The sequence below is a fragment of the Callorhinus ursinus genome, unplaced genomic scaffold, assembly GCF_003265705.2.
Source record: "Callorhinus ursinus isolate GAN/ISIS: 27379988/994484 unplaced genomic scaffold, GSC_fseal_2.0 scaffold21, whole genome shotgun sequence".
NCBI classification, from domain to species: Eukaryota; Metazoa; Chordata; class Mammalia; order Carnivora; family Otariidae; genus Callorhinus; species Callorhinus ursinus.
The window spans coordinates 1,328,496-1,347,193 of NW_027397083.1; the positions used below are offsets into that span (position 1 = coordinate 1,328,496).

The 18,698-nt window shown below is 43.5% G+C and overlaps 1 protein-coding gene across 8 annotated transcripts in view; it reads right to left on the reverse strand.

Moving 5' to 3' along the window:
- The window catches only part of CTNND1 (catenin delta 1), a 47,275-nt gene that overhangs the window by 3,097 nt on the left and 25,480 nt on the right, over positions 1–18,698 (reverse strand). For 6 of the 8 annotated variants that reach the window (XM_073904580.1, XM_073904579.1, XM_073904577.1 and 3 more), the window contains 17 exons: positions 16,983–17,054; positions 15,871–16,023; positions 14,922–15,457; positions 11,067–11,530; positions 9,569–9,752; positions 8,440–8,557; positions 7,808–7,961; positions 7,397–7,414; positions 6,870–6,938; positions 5,940–6,067; positions 5,688–5,838; positions 4,772–4,964; positions 4,306–4,420; positions 3,662–3,749; positions 1,500–1,562; positions 616–719; positions 123–209 (listed from right to left, as the gene is read on the reverse strand). In XM_073904580.1, the coding sequence (XP_073760681.1) occupies positions 123–209; positions 616–719; positions 1,500–1,562; positions 3,662–3,749; positions 4,306–4,420; positions 4,772–4,964; positions 5,688–5,838; positions 5,940–6,067; positions 6,870–6,938; positions 7,397–7,414; positions 7,808–7,961; positions 8,440–8,557; positions 9,569–9,752; positions 11,067–11,530; positions 14,922–15,457; positions 15,871–15,987 (2,589 nt within the window). In that variant the 5' untranslated portion in view covers positions 15,988–16,023; positions 16,983–17,054. The remainder of the gene's footprint in view (positions 1–122; positions 210–615; positions 720–1,499; positions 1,563–3,661; positions 3,750–4,305; positions 4,421–4,771; positions 4,965–5,687; positions 5,839–5,939; positions 6,068–6,869; positions 6,939–7,396; positions 7,415–7,807; positions 7,962–8,439; positions 8,558–9,568; positions 9,753–11,066; positions 11,531–14,921; positions 15,458–15,870; positions 16,024–16,982; positions 17,055–18,698) is intronic. The other 2 variants (XM_025878493.2, XM_073904578.1) reach the window with 2 other exon arrangements.

Below are 18,698 nucleotides of genomic sequence, written 5' to 3' on the forward strand. Positions count from 1 at the left end.
CCCAAGCTCCAAGTGGCTGAGACTAGGGTCTCTGGCCTGATCAGATCAGCATGATTGGCAAAATGCTGGCACACAGGGGCCTCCTTCCTCAAGACGATCTTGGGGGTGGCTGAAGGACATACCATGGAGGGGTTAGACACTTGGTCCCCCTCATCATCCAAAACCAACACATCCAACTCTTCCTCCAGAGATTCCTGCCCCTCGTCCTGCTGTGAACACATGCAATTTGTTAGTATGAGAGTAAGGAAATAGAAACCTCGTGAGTATGTGCCAGATCTAGGGAAAAATCCCACAATTGGTCAACTCAAACAAAACAAGAAACTAGTAAGAAAAGGACAAGATATTCGAGAAAAGGCAGGGACAGGAAGAGGACAGATCAATTAGCATTAGTCACATCACCAATACATTTATCGTCTTCCTTCCCTTCACCTGACCATTGCAGAATTATGACCCAAGAAATCCCAATGTGAGTCAAAACTCCTACTTTACCTGAAAATCCCTACCAGGAAAGAATACTGTCTTTCACTACGTACTTTTTTTCCTATTTCACAAAACATGGAGGTTTCAAAACAGAACTAGCCTTAGAAGGACAACAGTATATAAAAGAGAATTTACCATCAGAGGTGTTCCCTTCAATGGCTCCATTTCACCTAGATCCCCGGATCGATCCAGTGTTCTGTTGTGATCCCCTCTCTCGTTCAGTGTGGAATAGTTGTTATCTAGTGAAAAAAGTACAACAGGATATTCCCTCTGGTGTATATATACAATATATATTAAGTAGGGAAGTGTGAATTAGGCACCCCTGTTGGGAAGTAAACTTTGTCAAATGTTCCAGAAAGGCATTAAGGTCTGGTCCTTGACTTAGGGTCCCAGACTTAGAAAGAACTTGTAGGACATAGAATAATAAAGCTAAACAGAAGCAAGCTGTCTATAAATGGTAGTGGAATTAAGGAGAGAGAGAGTGAGGTGCGCTGTCAACAGTCAGGAAGGACCTAACAAAGGAGACAGGACTTAGTTAAGCCTTTGGGGATGAAGAAAATCTAGCAAAGCAAAGGGGAAGGGCATTCCAGTAGGAGGTATTACCTGAGCAAAATCAAAAAAGTATAAAGAGACAAAACAGCAAATTAGACCAGGGGGGCTGAAACAGAGTACACGGAAGGAAGATGGAGAGGGAGCCTGAGGCCAGCAGGTGAAAGGCTTTAACAGTTTAAGGACCCACACTTGATTCTGTAGTAGGTGGGGGTACGGGTGGGGAATGAAGTTAGTTTGTTTGTTTGTTTGTTTGTTTTTAAACCTTTGAGTATGTGGGAATGTGGAAGAAAGTTGATGGATCAAGTTTCACTAATCTCCTCATATCCTTACAAATGGAAATGTCCAGCCAATGAATGCTCTCCCAGGATGGTAAATGGTGAAGGTGCTAGAAAAAAACTGCAAGGCCAGACAGTTCTCATCCCAGTGAAATATTACTGTATGTCTTCAGGCAGGAATTCATCACCTACCTAATGATTTTGTGTTTGATCCCATACTGCTCATCTGAATTTCTTCCCGATCAGGTTTCTTATCTATACGGAGTCAGAAAGTTATCCAGGTCAAAAACCAACTCTTCAAATTCTATACTCATCATAAAAATTACTCTCTGGTCGGTCCTCCCTCCCTCTCATCAAATTTTTACTGAGCACCCACTATGTGCCAGACAGCAGACAAAGCCCTCGTGGGACTTAAAGAGATCCCTTTCCAAAGGACTCCTAACATGAGAAACCTTTCATGCTAAGCCAGCAACTGTCATATTATTTGGCCTCCAGACACCTTTACAGTCTTAAAAATTATGAAGATCCAAAAAGTATTCACTGGTGTAGGTCATACGTTTTACTATTTTACTGAACTGAGAAATTTTAAATATTTATTTCACTTAAACGTAACAAGAAACTTATTCCATGTTAACATAAAACTTAATGTTTTTAAAAAGCAGGGTGGTTTGGTTTTGTTTTTTACATTTTTGCACATCTCTTTAAAGTGTGACTTAAAAGAAGATAGCTGGATTCTCATATCAGCTTCTGCATTCAATCTGTGGTAATGTAATTTTAGTTGAAGTATATGAAGAAAATCCAGCCTCCCACAGATAAAACACTGGAAAAAGGAGAATTTTAACAATCTTTTCAGATAACTGGATATTCTTTGATAGTACACTAACATTCAACAAGTACAGTTCCTCTAAGGGTAGCAACAATATAGTATCTGAATCCGAATGATCTCTTCATACTTCACGAAATGAAAATGTCTCTTGCACTTTGAATGGGTCAATTACCCATGCAGCATTCTGAAACATCATGCATTGGTCACTTGGAAAATACTGGTTCATAGAGTAATGCAGATCTTCTAAATGTTAAGACATTTCATTATACAACATCAAAAAATAAAATAAAAAACACATTCATTACTATCATCACTGATTTCTTTAAAAAGTCTTTTCAGTATTGGGGTGTTCCCAGGCTCATAATGGCAGGTACAAGTTTGCCAAAGTTATTTTCACTTGAAAATTCAGGCAACAAGTACAGTCACTTATTTTTCCTCCAAGTGAGAAGCTCACTGCATTTATTTTTGAGAAAATATCTTGCAAATATCCAAGTCTAAATAGCTGTAGTTGACTCTTTCTTTTTTTTCAAGGAAAAATGGCATTCCATAAAAAGAGTGGCCAGTCCACTTAGAAACTCCAACTATAGCACCAGTGCTTTTCGTCATGTCAACCATCACACTATGTATGCGGCACAGGATCTTTCGAGAAGATGCATACTCGAGGTTAGAAACAGTAAAATTAATTTTTACAGCCCCATCAACTACATTCTTAAGTGAAACTGGCTCGTTTTTCAAGTTGTGAGTCCATGGTAATAAAGACAGCGAGGACTGGTTTGGCCTGGCGTCGCCGCCAGTGTGCACCACCAGTGTGCACCACCTGGGCTTTTGCACAATCAGCACAAATGCCAACAGACACGGGGATCCCCACACATGTCAAGAGCCCTAAGGCAAAAGCCAAGTGTCATCAAGATAATAAGGGTTACAATATCCACTTCCATGAAAAAGAAAACATTTCATAAAACAAAATATGTAATTCGTCTTTAGGGAAAAAGTGTATTTGCTCACATAGCAAAAATGTGTAAAAGATAAAAACCACAAAGAGCAGCAGTTAGCACTGGGTAATGGAAGTAAGTGGTTTCGTTGTTGTTATTTTTCTGGTTGTCTGTAGTTTCCAATTTTTCAACAGCCCATATATTACTTATGGGAATTTAAAAAGCAAAAAATCATCATTAGGTGATATATACATATATCAAACCATTGTGTTGTACACCTTACATTTGTACAATGACAGATGTCCGTTCTCTCTCAAAGACAGAATACGGCAAGACTAGGGTTCACTGTCCTGTCACTGTAAGTCTGCAAGTAAGGATAGAGGATCCCACCCAGGCTCCTGCCTCTTCTGTTTCATTTTCTAACGCTCAGGACTACCAGCTTCTGTGGTACAATCCCCAGGTGAAGTATTATTACCTTCTACCAAAAGACTAGCTCATTCAGTAATACATATATATTCTATTTCTTAGGTAGTCCGTCCACTAGAGAACAGCAGTGGTGGAATAAAAGCAGAGGGGTATGCCCCTGGATACTGCACCTGTTTTCTGGTTCCGGTCAATCAGAGGGAGAGTGCTGTCATCGTATGAATGACTGCTCTGGCTTCGAGAAGCATTGTTTAGATTCACCTGGAGGCAAACATAAAATGCAACAATGTCTCAGAATACTGAATTCACCCACATCTTATTCCCCAGTGGGCACAGACTGAGGTCCCTATTCTCAAATACAACTCTTACCGAAAGATGACTCATATAGGTTAAATAAATACCTATAGAGTGAAACAAACAAGGATGTTACAGCTTCTATTTATGTTCCCAATGGTGTTCAGGAGACAACAGAGGTACCAAACACTCATGCTATCAGAAGGTGACACAGTCTCCAGCAAATTCCTTCAAAGGGCTATGGCAGATTTGGGGGAAAGTCAAAAAGGCCACCTTCCTTCGTCACGACCAGCACTAACAGCATGCTGTGACGCAGAGGAAGACCACAACTGTTCGGGCAGCAAACGAAGCATAGGCACCACTCTTTTGGGGAGGAGGAGTAAGCCAAATGATTTCCTCACTAACAGAGACTTAGGATAAAGTAGGACTCGATGTGACAGTGAAGCAGAAGAAACCAAAGACAGAGTGGTACATGAGACCCAGGACAAAAAGGTACACGCCTCAGGCCCCAGAGCTGCTCTACCTGGAAGTCTGATTTCTTCCATCCTTCTTTTTCCAGTGGCTTCCGTAGTTCCTTATAGCCCCAGATTGTCTGTAATACAAGTGCTGCTGCTCGGACTTCTTTTTCTGATCGGTTCCTTTGGAGGAAAGTAATACCAGATGGAATTTGGACATTAAGACCAGGGAAGAAGCTGAGAACCTGTACTCTCTAATACAGTGTAACTACAGAAATGCCAAAATGGGCAAGATCAAGTATTCACCAAGTTCTGTATTCTGTCCACAACAGTGACACACAAAGAAGTTTGATGGACAAGCAGGTTATCATTGGATAGCTCAACGTTAAGACAAAAAAACAGAGCAACATCTCTTTACACTTCACATGTAAATAAGGGAAAATAACCTTAGAGAGCAAAAGGGGAGTGCTCCTTCCTAGCAGCTCCCTCTCACACTCAAACTCTTCCAGTTGTCATTTTAAGAATTAAACTCACCCTGATTTATTGATCAACACCAGCTTCTCAATGCCCTGTGTCTCTCGAAGCTTTTTGGCAGCCTCCAAGTTCTCAGCAATAACCTCGTTGATGGTGTTCAAGAGAGAGACCACGGTGTCCTCAGAGAAATTCTGGGAAGAGTTCTGCTGCCCTCCTGGCAGATTCTTTACCAAGTTGGGAATAGCATGTTTACCTATAGCATTAAGACGAAAGGAATGTGTGCAGGGAGAACAAGCCAAGTCTGGCTATGAGGAGCCTAAAATAAGACTTAACTACACTGATCATAGAAAATGCAGGTACTGTCCACAGGAATCAACTTCATTCTGCTACAGGATTATCATACCAGAAAAGCAAAGGACCTGGAATAGCCATGAATTTATGGTTCTTCTTATTCCTTTCTTTATTCTCTCCTCTAGTCACACTGAAACAACGTTAATACTTTGTATCAAATATGCTAGTCTTTTCAGATAGCCTAATGAAAACAGCATACATATTTAAATTGTAATAGTTCAATAAAATAGTCGTTATGAATTTAACAAAAAACTGGGCTCTGCCACAGCCCACCTATGTTAACTCTGGGCAAATTACGTAACCTCCCTGACCCCTGGGGTTTCCTTATTCTATAAAAAACTGGACCTCTGTAAAGTGGTCATGATCAATGAGAACATGAGGAAGTATTAACAACGCCTACTAACAAAGGACATGCTTAATAAATAAAGCTGTTGTGTTCTGTTTTTGAAGAGTCATCACTTCTTGTCTTTCAAAGAACAATTAAACTAGAACCCTCCGAGTTGCAAACTACAGAGGGCTAGCTGGGATCCCTCCTCTGTCATTTCAATAATAAACTAAATAGCATCAGCCAGATGGAAGGCTCTGTACTAGATGCTGAACTAATGGTTCACATCCAACTCCTTACCAATGAGTTCTTTGTTGCGAGCATCCACGGCCAGATTTCTCAGTGCTCCAGATGCAGCTTTCACTACCCGCTCATGTTCATTGGTCAGGAGGTCGGCGATGGCAGAAAGAGCCTTCTCTTGACGCAGAGCAGAGCGAATGTATCGACCATACTAGAAGTAACACATGGAAAGAGGTGGAACAGATTACAAATGGCAGCAAACTAGTTAGCTGAGTTCTCCCACTCTGAATCCATTTTCTAAAAGGTACTCACCGTCCAGCGCCCAGCACACAAGTTTTGGATAGCTCCAGCTGAGGCTTCTAGGATGGCAGGAGTCTTGCTCTCCTTGAGGAGTGAGATGTATATCCGAACCACCTCTGGCTGAAATAAAAGCTCATAGCCTACACAAGAAAGGGCAGGAAAACAGAGGAGGCTAGTTAGTACCTACAACACGCCAGGCTCTGGCTGGTTGAAGTCCAGACTCAGTACTCTGGATTGACGGATTTATGCTCCTATATCATTAGGCTCCCTATACTCTCCCACCCACCCAACAGCCAACTCAGAGGCTTGAGTCCATGCCTTCTTAAGAATAATTCATCCACGGTAAGAGAAGAACAGACATCAACTCATCATATGCAACTCTACCTCTCTCCTTCTACCTTGCCTCTTCTCTTGCAGTTTACTTTCGCCTTGGCACTCAGAGGGATTCATCTGCCCACTCACAGCACTCAGGGTTACAGATTCCTCATCTCAAATGAATGGTTTCCTAACTTAACTGAGTCATTCTGCCCACCTTTACTACGACTAAGTAAAAGGGCCTATCCTAGATTTAACAACATGTAAAGTTTTCACACCCATGAAGAGCTATGAATTTTAAACCCACTGTACTGATAAACACCCAAACTGTGAGAAAGAGACTTCTTATAACAGGTAACAATTGAGTCCTAAGAACTGTAGCAGTTACTTAGGGCACCTACATCTCTGGCCTAGCCTGTCATCAGGACCTTACCCGTCCTCCAGTAATCTAAAAAGTTGCCAAAACAAGCCATCCTGCTATACCAGTTTCCCAGTGCTTCACCATCACTCCACATCCAGAGTGGGAGGAAAGAGAACGGTGATCATACTGCACTAACGCTATCTGACACTCATCTGTGGACTATGTGTATGAGAGTCCTGGAGACTAAAAGGAAAAAGATAACTTACCTCGAGCTGGACTAGTTCTTTTAGGGAAATCCACTGTATCGTTTGCCGGATCCTCTGTGGGTTTTTTCCCTTTGGAAATTAAAAAAAGGAGAAAGGGGAAAAAGTTTGAGAAAGGAAAGAGTCCACTTGGTGCACTTTTTATTCTTCAGTCAAAATCTTTTCGGATCAGAGATGCATCAAGAGGAGCGGGGGGAAAAACACCAAAAAGAAAAAACCAAAAAACCAAGCTCCCCTCCCCCGTCCCGGCGGGGGCTGCGCAGAAACAAGGACAGAACACAGGCAGTGGACGGGTAAGATGAGCATGAGCACCGTGGTTTCTGTTGTCCCGAGAGCTGGCCACTGGAACTGCTGCCCAGGAAGAGCATGCCATGAGCCACTGGCTCCAAAGAGCTGAGCTTGTTTCAATGGTCTTCCTCAACTGAATTCTCCTACATGCATCCATAGGGAAGGGTTAGGAAATACTAGGGAAGCTAAAACCGAAGCATGCAAATTAGAAGTAGGGAAGCGCCTTAAAAGATTCCACTCACCTCTGGAGAACCACTCATCTTCCAGGGCGTCACCCAAGGTGGAAAGCAGAGAGAAAGGAAGGAAGAAAAATGCAGGAGAGCGATGTCAACAGGACCACGGGCAAGTAAGTAGGAAAGCAGAGAGGAAAAGAAAAATACAGGAAACACAAAGGAGGAATGGGGGAGAAGGCCCCAGATTAGTTGAGTTCTTGTCCTTCGCTGCCCCCAAACTGATAACCAGTACCACCACCACCACCATTATCACCACCTTGAATGAAGCACACGACAAGGGAAGCAGCTGCAGAGCAAGGAGACATCCTTGACTAGGCAGACTCACATACTGCTCAGCAAGTATTTTGTACCTAAAGTTAAAAGTGTTCCTTCCCTTTCCCGTCCTACGTTAAAGAGCAAGGAACAAAGAACCAGACTCACCTTTGCCCTTCTTGGCCCCAAAGCAACTGGCAGCATGCGGCCCAGTATTGTTGGCAACATTGGGAGGTGCCTCTTGGTAACGCTCTGCCTGTGGGATCTCCCGGTGAACTTGATATGACAAATTCCGAAGAAGGCAAACACAGTTCTCCACAAGCTTGGGAACACAAGATAAAGGGCTCAGTGAACGAGGAGAATGCCTATCGTGATTTCCCAACAAGTCCAGGTTTCCATGATTCAAGTATTAAAATACTGATCCCCAGAAGTATAGATAGCCCCATCCATCATCACTCACAAAGCCTCTTAAATGCACCAAGCTTCTCAAAATCCTTGCAGCCTCAGGCTGATGGAAGGTTTCTGCCACCATTTGGTATGTGCACAAAACAGATCACCCTGACTTTTTCCTACTTAGGAAAATATATAACCTTGGAAATACAGCTAAACAGCTTTAAAATAAATGATATAGGTGAAGGAAATTCTAAAGAAAACTGTTTTCTTCTAAGGTGAACATCTACTTTAGGGAGCCGGGGCTGGTACAGATACCTAATGTCACTTGAAAGCCTAAGATGGTGAGGTCTGCACTACAGGTACCTTCATGGTTGCTGTGAATGGAATTCACTCAGCCATTAACTCACCTTGCTGTCCGAATCCTTCTGCCCAATCTCAGCCTGAACAATGAAAATTAGGGCATCCACTAAACCATCACATTCCCGAAGTTTCCGGCGAGCTTCACTCCTCTCTGAGCTGACATTCCTGAGGGGGAAGGGAGAGGCTTCAAGATGACTCAGATCTAGAAATCCTCCCTTAATATCTTCAACATCTACAAGCCGCCTCCATACCTTTTCTTTTTACTATAACAATTAGTGAGTACTTGTTATAAGCAAGGCACTGCAGTTGAGAGAAAGCTGAGTAAGACAATTCCTGCTTTTAGGACATTTATAACAAGGCCGGGGTGGGGGAGACACACACACATGACTAGGGAGGGGCTAAATAAGGTATACCAACATCAATACTTTAAGATCAAATAGATACTTCTTGCATGGAAGTACAAATGAAGAATGGGGCAGAGCACACAGGGGTATATCCCAAAGAGAGAAAAAATATATTATAGCATTTATAGGATATAAGAAGAAATCAGGAAAACTTTCATGAAATAAAGGCACTTTTGAGTTTAGCCTCAAAAGATAAATAAGGAGGGGGTGCCTAGCTGGCTCATTCAGTAGGGCATGCAACTCTTGATCTTGGGGTTTTAAGTTTGAGCCCCAATTTGGGTGTAGAGATTACTTAAAATCTTTAAAAAAAAGAGAGAGAGAGAGAGAGACAAGGGCACTGTGGTCTGAACGAAGAACACATCTCCCCCAACACTATTACCCTTCTCGTACTTTGTACTCCTTATGTTGCATTTGTTGCAGCTTTACTTAAAATATAGGTCACTGAGGACAGGGCCACAGACACACTCAAACTCAGGACTAGACAACTGCCTTACACGTGGTAGATACTGAACAAATGTTCACAAAATTAAATGAACAAACTCAAAGAGGCACAGAAGCGAGGATGTGCAGGGGAACAAGTAAACTGACATAGCAAAAGTATGGGCACACAAGCAAGCAGTGACAAAGGTAGAACAGGCTGGAGTCACAGTATGCAATATGGATAGGAATGGAAGTGGAATGATGGGCCAAAGAATTAAAAAAGAATTTCTTTTTTAAACTTAAGTTAGTCCTAAAAAATTCAATCTTCATACTCTCGAAGCCCTTATGTTACCTAAGACAGCCAGCTGTGTTGGTGAGCACTGACTCCCACTCAATATGGCGCGGCTTGCAATCTTCATTAGGTTCCCGCTCCCAACCAGAATGTGGGATGATCACTTCATCTGTCAATGCATGCAGTGCATGGTCCACAATCTCCATTTTGATTGAGTCATGGGATGAGAGATTCCACAGGGTTCCTGGCAGAGACAACTCATCAGACACCTCTCCAACACCCAAGACAGTATGTTTAAGGAATGCCAAAGAGAATCCCTTACTCCATCACTTCTCAGTCTTCCCCAATGACCAAATACCTTGTAACGATATTCAAGCTTTTGTTTGTGACCCATGATAAGAAATATACATTATGGCTCAACATATTCATACATACATGTAGATCACGAAATAAAGTTTCATAGAACAATATTTACTATATATAAGCAATGCTCTCTGGGTTATCTACACCAGAGTTTCTCAACCTCAGTACCACTGACCTCTTGGGCCAGATATTTCTTTGTTGTGGGACCTGTCCGTTGTTAGATGCTGAGCAGTACCTATGGCCTTTACTCCTTAGGTGCCGGCAGCACTCCCTCCCGCCCAAGCCAAGTTATGACAACCGAAACTGTCTCCAGACATTGCAAATGTCTGCTGGTGGCAAGATCAGCCCTAGTGGAGAACGAACAGTCTACCCCACTTCTTGTTCTTTCTTTCTCTTGAAATACTCACTGGGATCCACAAAACCGTGTTCAATACACACGAATGGATCATAACCCACAATATGAAAAACAACTCTTCTAAAGCAAGGATCACAAGCTCAAATGTCTACACATGCCAGGCAGGTGAGTCAGGACAAGCAGATATTTAAAAGAAATTACAAGAGAGTAGAAAAATAGCAAAAGACACTCAACTTCAGTGTTGGGGAGACAACATGCTATATGGCAGTAGTTGGCTAAAGATAACGGCATATGTTCAGGATTATTGCAAATGGGAGAACACGCCTACCAGTCAGTTCAGACCAACTACTGTCAGGTAGCAAAACAGATCTATTGTTGCCAGTTCTCACACATTTTTAATAGAAGCCAAGAACTTGGAATTTTAAATATCAGCAACAAATTCTTTAAAATTTTGAAAACCTTGTGTGATCCAAACAAATCAGTGAGATGGATCTGCCCCAAAGACTACCAGTTCACAACCTTGAGTCCAAATTAAAGGAATGAAAGTCCCTCTAGCTCTCGGGGCACCTGGGTGGCTCAGTCGTTAAGCATCTGCCTTCGGCTCAGGTCATGATCCCAGGGTCCTGGGATGGAGCCCCGCATCGGGCTCCCTGCTCCGCGGGAAGCCTGCTTCTCCCTCCCCCACTCCCCCTGCTTGTGTTCCCTCTCTCGCTGTCTCTCCCTCCCTATCAAATAAATAAATAAATAAAATCTTTAAGAAAAAAAGGCCCTCTAGCTCTCAACATCTCTAGGGGTCATAGTAACCCCAACCGAGCAGTTGCCTTTGTGCCCGTAACTCACCAGTAATGACTTCGGTGAGGTCCATATCCCGAGCCTTTCGGAGCAATCGCACAAGGGCAGGAACACCATCACAGTTTTTTATGGCAATCTTGTTATCCTGGTCACGTCCAAAAGAGATATTCTTGAGAGCTCCACAGGCTCCAAGGTGTACTTCCTTTTTGGGGTGATCTAACAATCCCACGAGTACTGGGATCCCCTTGAGCTTCCGAACATCAGTCTTCACCTTGTCATTGCGATAGCACAAGTGCTGCAGGTATGCAGCTGCATTAGACTTGACGGCATCCAAGCGGAATCCTAACATGGCTATCACCTCCGGCAGCTCTGGCTGTCTCCAGTTGGGGGGCGGGGGCCCCCCTTTACGCAGGCTATCCAAGCTCGCTAAACTTCCCCGTTCATGCTGGGCCAGAGGAGCCCAATAGTACTGGTCCGACGGCACTTCCTCACCAATCATGTCTTCGTAGCTCCTGCAGTGTTGGAAGAACCAAGAGGAAAAGAATACATCAAGTTGCTGAGTCTGGTTTCCTGGTGAGCTCCCATGACCCCTCACCTCCAAGGCTGGAGGCAGGAGTAACTTCAACTCTAGTACACTAGATCTTACCTTTCCTTTGCATAAATGATAGACTGATCAATTTTTCTTAAGGAGATAAGGGAACAATTTTAAAGGCATCTGCAGTTAGATTAAAGCTACCTTTTTCCTGTCAAGTTTACTAGCTCGGAGGATAGTAACAAGCATTCAGAGACATTAATCACAAAAACAGAACCAAATCCTGACTGCTTAGCGCTTGACACCTGACAGCTAAGCTCTCTGGATAGAGACTGAAATAAACCCTCAGACGACAGAGTTAAACCGAAGAAGTCAGCAAACAATGTCTGAGAACAACTCTTACAAGCCTTCAGCTAAACAGGAAATGAGGCATTTACACACAGGAAACAGCTGCTGCGATTAGACCCTTAAACACACTTATTTAAGCTTCTCCTTAGCTTACTTTGGAAATTAGAAAAGAGGAGGTGGTAAGAGTAAAACAGTTCAGGCCTTCATGCTACATCGTAGGGGGACCTGGCTTTGGTAGAAGCTTGAACATTAATTTTCACAGTTCATCCCAACGTCACCTCTGCTACTCAACAAATGTGTTCCAGATATGATTGCTAGCCTCTGATTTCTAAAGACAATACCTTGAATTCTGTCAAAACAGAGGCTACTGAACAACACAGCATTTGGGATACCCAACGAGTAAGAAAAAGAACAGAGACGAAGCAACGGAAGGTTTAGAGAGAAGTCTCACCAGAGAGAATTCTTCCTAATTTCAGTACTACCAGCAACCACTAGAGGGTGAATCTGTCACACTATTATTTATTCATAACCACCGGGAAGGAAGAGACCCATTATCTGCGAGCTCATCTCTCCCTCTGGCTCCCATAGGAGAAAGGAGAATCTATTGTGTGGAACTCTCCAAATAAGCCTGTTGTTTGTTCCACAAAACCGCTCCCACTGTCACCAAACCCTCAAGGTTGGCTGCAGCAGAGGCCCTGCCTCTTAGCTGTCAACATCAACCACTCAACAGCAACTCGGATGGACAAAGCACTTAGTAAAAATCCCTATTTTTTAATATCATCGAAAAAAAATGAACAGGTTATATAGCTAAGTTTTAAAAGGAGGCTACTGAACAGTAATGTTAAGGAAGATTCCATTTTAGTAGGGTAAAAATAAGGTCAGAATATGTCGAGTAGGTCTACTGCATTAGAAAAAAGAACTCAAAGCAAGTGCACCAAAATGTTAACCATAGTTCTTTCTCGATGGCCGGTGTGCATTTCTTTTCTAGTTTTGTAGTGAGCATGTTTTACTTTATTATTTTAGTATAAGCAATTACAAAAACAACTGCCACAACCAAGATTTTGGTCACTCAGTTGTATTTCCTTCTCTTGTAAGCAGTGGATCAGACATTCTTTCCTTTGTCTTACAAATAACAAAGCTGTGCCCAGAAAGATTAAATGACTTGCTTGAGGCTATATAGCTAGTGGCAAAGGCACAACTAGAACTAGAAGTCTTCTGGTTCAGTGCTTTTTCCACTAAACATTCTGCCTTACTGTTTCCGTTTGACCTTGTATTACTCTCCTAGGCCTGGAACAGGAAGAAGCTAATGTTCTTGCTAGTCAAGCAGGTTTCCAAGTCCAGTGCCACCCTGGAACGGACCCAGAACCAGGCCCAAAACATTCTCTTTATGTCAACTGCCATAGCAGAGAATGACCTGGCCACCCACACCCACCTAGGTCCCAATCACTCTACTAATGAGGAAGTCAGAAAAGCAGACTTGCTAACAAGCAGACGGCCAACGCCCTGGGCAGACTCCTTTGGTGATAGCTGTTATCTACCACTGCTTCAAGTAGCACCAGCTGAAGTCTGGTGCCCACCCCGCTGCCCCCTGTCCCAATGAAAGGTGAGTCACATGGGAGTTGGACTAGCTGTCCAAATGATACAATACCTAAAAGGTGAATGACTCAGGCTTAGATAATGGGGCCTCTACCCTGGGCCCAGCCCAGTTCACTATTAACCAAAGCTACCTAATATGAGGAAAACTAGCACCAAGGCATTTGCTTTAGACTATGACCCCTTACAGAAGTTCAACAACAGCTGCTAGGATAGCCTTACTACCAAGACATATGTAAATCTTCTCTTTTATTGATTATTTTTCCTTGCCTAGAAAACACTATGTCTCTGATTTATTCTAAAGCAGGATTGGCAGCCCATGGGCCAAACCTGTTTTTGTCCAGTCCCAAAGCTAAAAAGGGGTTTTTATATTTTTAAAAGTTTTAAAAGGAGAACAACAACATTCAACAAAAACGATATATGGCCTGCAAGCCTATTAAAATAGTTCTATCTGGTCCTTTACAGAAGAGGTTTGCCAACCCCAATTCCAAAGCACTCTTCCAAGGCAAACCTTCTACCAGCCCAAACATCAATCACTCCTTTTTTTCACATCACCAAAGAATCCCCAGGGATGTGTAGTTAGAATAGGCAGCTGCTTAGTGACCTTTCAGAATGTCACTAACATACCACCCTCAAAGGATGCCACCCCCATTTCACTTTATAATCAAATGTAAGAACCAAAACACAAAGTGGCAGGGGTTTGGTGAGATCAAGGTTTGTTTTTAACTTGAGACTAAAATCACCACAGAGAGGGTTCTCACGTACACCCTTAACTGTCTATTCTGGCCCTGAAAACCTAAAACCCTCAATTCTTACTACCAAACCAGATGCTGAAGAAATTAACAGGAGCAAAGGAGTACCCCCATAGCCCTCAAGCACCAAGCTCCTTTGTGAAGCTATCACCAAAAGGGAGCCAGATCTGGGGCAGAAGTTGCAGCAACTCTTGGCATGGAAGCAAAGACCACTCTTCAGGATGTAGCCCAATAACAAGTCATTATCTATAGATAATTAGAATATAGGACTTTCATCATGAAAAAGACAAAAAAAACAGTATTTGGTAGTCACAGAAGGGAAGATGCAAGTGTCTCTGATTCAAAAAAACACTTAGAGAAGGAAGAGCTACCCCTTTTCACTGTCTTGGTTTAAGACCCTTTTCTTCCCAAAAGGGGAGTATGTCAGAGGGGGAGACGAACCATGAGAGATAATGGACTCTGAAAAACAAACTGAGGGTTCTAGAGGGTAGGGGGGTGGGGGGATGGGTTAGCCTGGTGATGGGTATTGAGGAGGGCACGTTTTGCATGGTGCACTGGGTGTTATGAACAAACAATGAATCATGGAACACTGCATCAAAAACTAATGATGTAATATATGGTGATTAACATAACAATAAAAAATTTAAAAAAAAAAAAAAAGACCCTTTTCTTCCCTACCTGAGTCGTCGGCGAGGGTCAGAGGGTGTCCCAGTCCGACGAGCAGTGCCATAATCGGACATCATGCCGTAATCCAGATCATCATAGCCCATGCTACGCTGGTCATCCTCTAGCCCATAAGGCTCTGGGTGAAAACGATGCAGATCCACACTGCTCCCACCTACCCGAACCTGGGGCTGGGGCCCATACACATCCTGTCTACTAGGTGCCCGATAACCTTCCATGGTGGGCCTGTACCGCTCCTCAATGCGGGTCACCCGGGACAGACTGCCATAGTTGTCACTGCTACTTGGATAACCATCTTCATAGTGGCGGCTATATCCATCGGGAGGGTAGTGGAAGTTCCTGGGAAGGGTAGCAGTGCCTGCTTGCCCCACATAGGGACCAGGTCCCCCATTGCCATTCTTGCGGAAGTCACGCCCCAGAGTCTGGATATAGTTGTTAGAAACTGATGAGGCATCCACAGGCAGCCCATCTGGTCCCACAGGGACTGGCTGCACTGTCCGTGTTGTCACAGTCTTCACCACTTTCTTGACCTTCACGTAAGAAAAGAGAAAAGAGTAAATAATGTAAGCCTACATTCTAGACCTCTCTAAGAAATGAAACAAACCCCCACCCAGCTCACTTTAACTTGAAATGCCTTGCATTTTACCAACTACCCTTCTCTCTACCTTACAGGAAGTGCCCAGGCAGGAAATCTGTGCTGGCAGTTAACTATGCCCGTAAGGGAAGCTCCTGTAGACCTTGCAGACTTCTCCCTTCCCCATTCCATTCAGTTTTCCCATATCTCTTCTATCTTCCCCATCTGGCCAGAGATCACTTTCTTTATGCCTTCACTACAGATTAATACTTCTCATCCACCCTAAGTGCTTAATCTCTACCCCCCACCAATAAAGACCATAGGAAGACCTCCTCTATCACCCCAGACCTTATACAAGTCTTTGCTTACTGTGGTCTCTGTGCGCCGAGTAGTTCCATCATCAGAGGTCTCCACAGAGACAACAGACATGGCTCCCTCAGGGTCCTCCTCTGTGTAGGTCCCCACAATCTGCCCTGGCTCCTGCATCCTGGGAATGGTGCTATACACAAGGTGACTGTGATCCTGTATGAAAAAGAGGAAAAGGAAGGAACGACTATGAAGCCATATATATCAACAGTCCAACCCAATGAGAAGTAGTCTCCCTAGTGAGAGACTCCTCACGCATCTTCCATGGGCCCCAGGATTTTCAGTGGGGTAGCTGACCCCACCTTTTGAACTTGTACAAAAGAGCAGAAGATATAAGTCCCCAGTTCTAATCATTTAACAAATACGAACTGAGGGGCGCCTGGGTGGCTCAGTCGTTGGGCGCCTGCCTGCCTTCGGCTCAGGTCAGGGTCCCGGGGTCCTGGGATCGAGCCCCGCATCGGGCTCCCTGCTCCACGGGAGGCCTGCTTCTCCCTCTCCCACTCCCCCTGCTTGTGTTCCCTCTCTCCCTGTGTCTCTCTCTGTCAAATGAATAAATAAAATTTTTAAAAAGAAAAAACAACAACAACTATGAACTGAGTTAACTATAGCCACATCAACACCCAAGTGACAGAGACAGCAGATTTAACTTCCCAGTTCTGGTCATCGAAGTGAATATGAACTGTGTTTTAACTGTGGCTACATCTATATCTGGGTGATCCTTCAAAAAAGAAGTTCACCAGCAAAGAACTTTTAAGATGAACCAGAAAATCCCCCAAAAAACCATCTTCTGACCTGCTCTGTTACTCTTTAGAAACTGCCTACGGCTCAAGACCAGCCAAATTTCAGTTAGAAACAGAAGCATGCCCATTCCAGAAAAGGGATGCAGTAAATTGAGGGGTCAAATACAGGATCAGCGGCCATTAAAACTTATTCCAAAATACAACTACATGTATACATTTAAGCTCCACTATTTTATTTTCCTAAATGAAAGCAGCTAATTAATGGGTGGGTACTTACAATGTACCAGGCACTTTGCAAGACACCAATATGCTCTCATAGGGCAGGGAAGTTAAGAGAAAAATGAAGCAACCCAGACCTTGAGCCAAAGACATTACCTGGGGTCCGTTGAGTTTCAGATCTGAAAATTTCTGTCGCTCAAGGTCAGCATCGCCCACAAACCGGCCGTTCTGAAACATAGCCCACAAGAAGACAATTCATTTTGTGGCCTTCCTTTGCTCTATCAAATACAAGTAATCTTTTTTCCAAACAGGAAAAGAGCTTTCAAAAAGGTATTTGTGGCCTGGCGTCCCTCTGTCAAGTACTTATAAAAGAACCACATCACTCCCTAGTTTTAGCACTTTCCTCAAAAGTGGAACTGGGCCTGGCACTGGCAGACTGGGTCTCTGGGACATAAGAAGGTAAGCTCTATGAGGGCAGACAATTTTTTGTATTTTTATTTTTTGGTCAGTTTTGTTCAATGGTATATTTCCAGTACCTTGAAACAATGCTTGGCACATAATAGGCACTCAAAAACTATTTGCTGAGTAAATAGCTGAAACTCAGGTTAAGTCCTTAAAAATACAAGGAAAGTTAGAAAGGCTAGGTTGGGGAGTTTCCAAATCCTTCTTTATTGCTCCATGCATCTTCATGCTCTACTACCAACGGAAACTCCCACATCAGCCAGCTTTTTAGAAAGAGATGCAAGAGGGGCACCTGGGTGGCTCAGTCATTAAGCATCTGCCTTCAGCTTGGGTCATGATCCCCAGGGTCCTGGGATCGAGCCCCACATCGGGCTCCCTGCTTTGCGGGAGGCCTGCTTCTCCCTCTCCCAATCCCCCTGCTTGTGTTCCCTCTCTCACTGTGTCTCTCTCTGTCAAATAAATAAATAAAATCTTAAAAAAAAGAGAGAGAGAGAGATGCAAGAGACAGGAATCTCCCCTTCCAAGTAGGAAAATGAGTACCCCAATTCCCCTCAAGCAAAAACAGTTGTCTCAACATCATCACCACCAATTTTTAGAGCCACAGAACGTAAGCTGCTCTCTTTTGAGCAGCAGGAAATAATCTAACAACATTATACTATGTAAAAATACATTTGACTGCTCCTCTTCCAATAGGAAACAGCGAGATCCACCTTGGGAGACTTCCCCCACCCTACTCCCATTACATAGGGAGTGTAATGCTGCAGGGAGAGGAAGTTAAACATTACTTTCAGGAAGAAGGAAGGGTGTGGCTTCACTACTGAACAGAAGTTAAAAATAAAAGAGAGAAAGAGAGAAACCTAGTACTAAATCCTGGAATTCCCCACCACCTCCAAGCCCGAGCAGTCCTGCTCTCCCCTTTCAATATATACTTCTCATTCCTAACCCTCTATTCTGGTTCCCATAAAAATCCTAGAACGTTGCAAACACTGCCTCCAAGTCCCCTAAATGGGCTTTTGTCCTCTCACGCAATACGCTCCTCAGCATGAGGGACCTTCTCTGTCTTAAAAAATAAATAAGTAATCAATGGAAAGGACTATTGGAGCATAAGCACTGTTGTTAGTTCCCACCGGAGATCTCTTAAGATGGAGTCTACCAAGCAAGGTCTACGCTACACACACACACACACACACACACACACACACACACACACACACACACACACCTCAGACAGATTACATCACACTCATACCTCAGACAGATTACATCACAGTGAAGTCAGACCAGAGAAACCATAGGAAACACAAGATACTTCCCATTTCTAACACCAACTCCCCCAAGTCACTCAAGAGTCAGCCGACCCAGAGACCACTGGCTCCTGTGGCTATCTGGGTTAAATAACAGCACGATGCT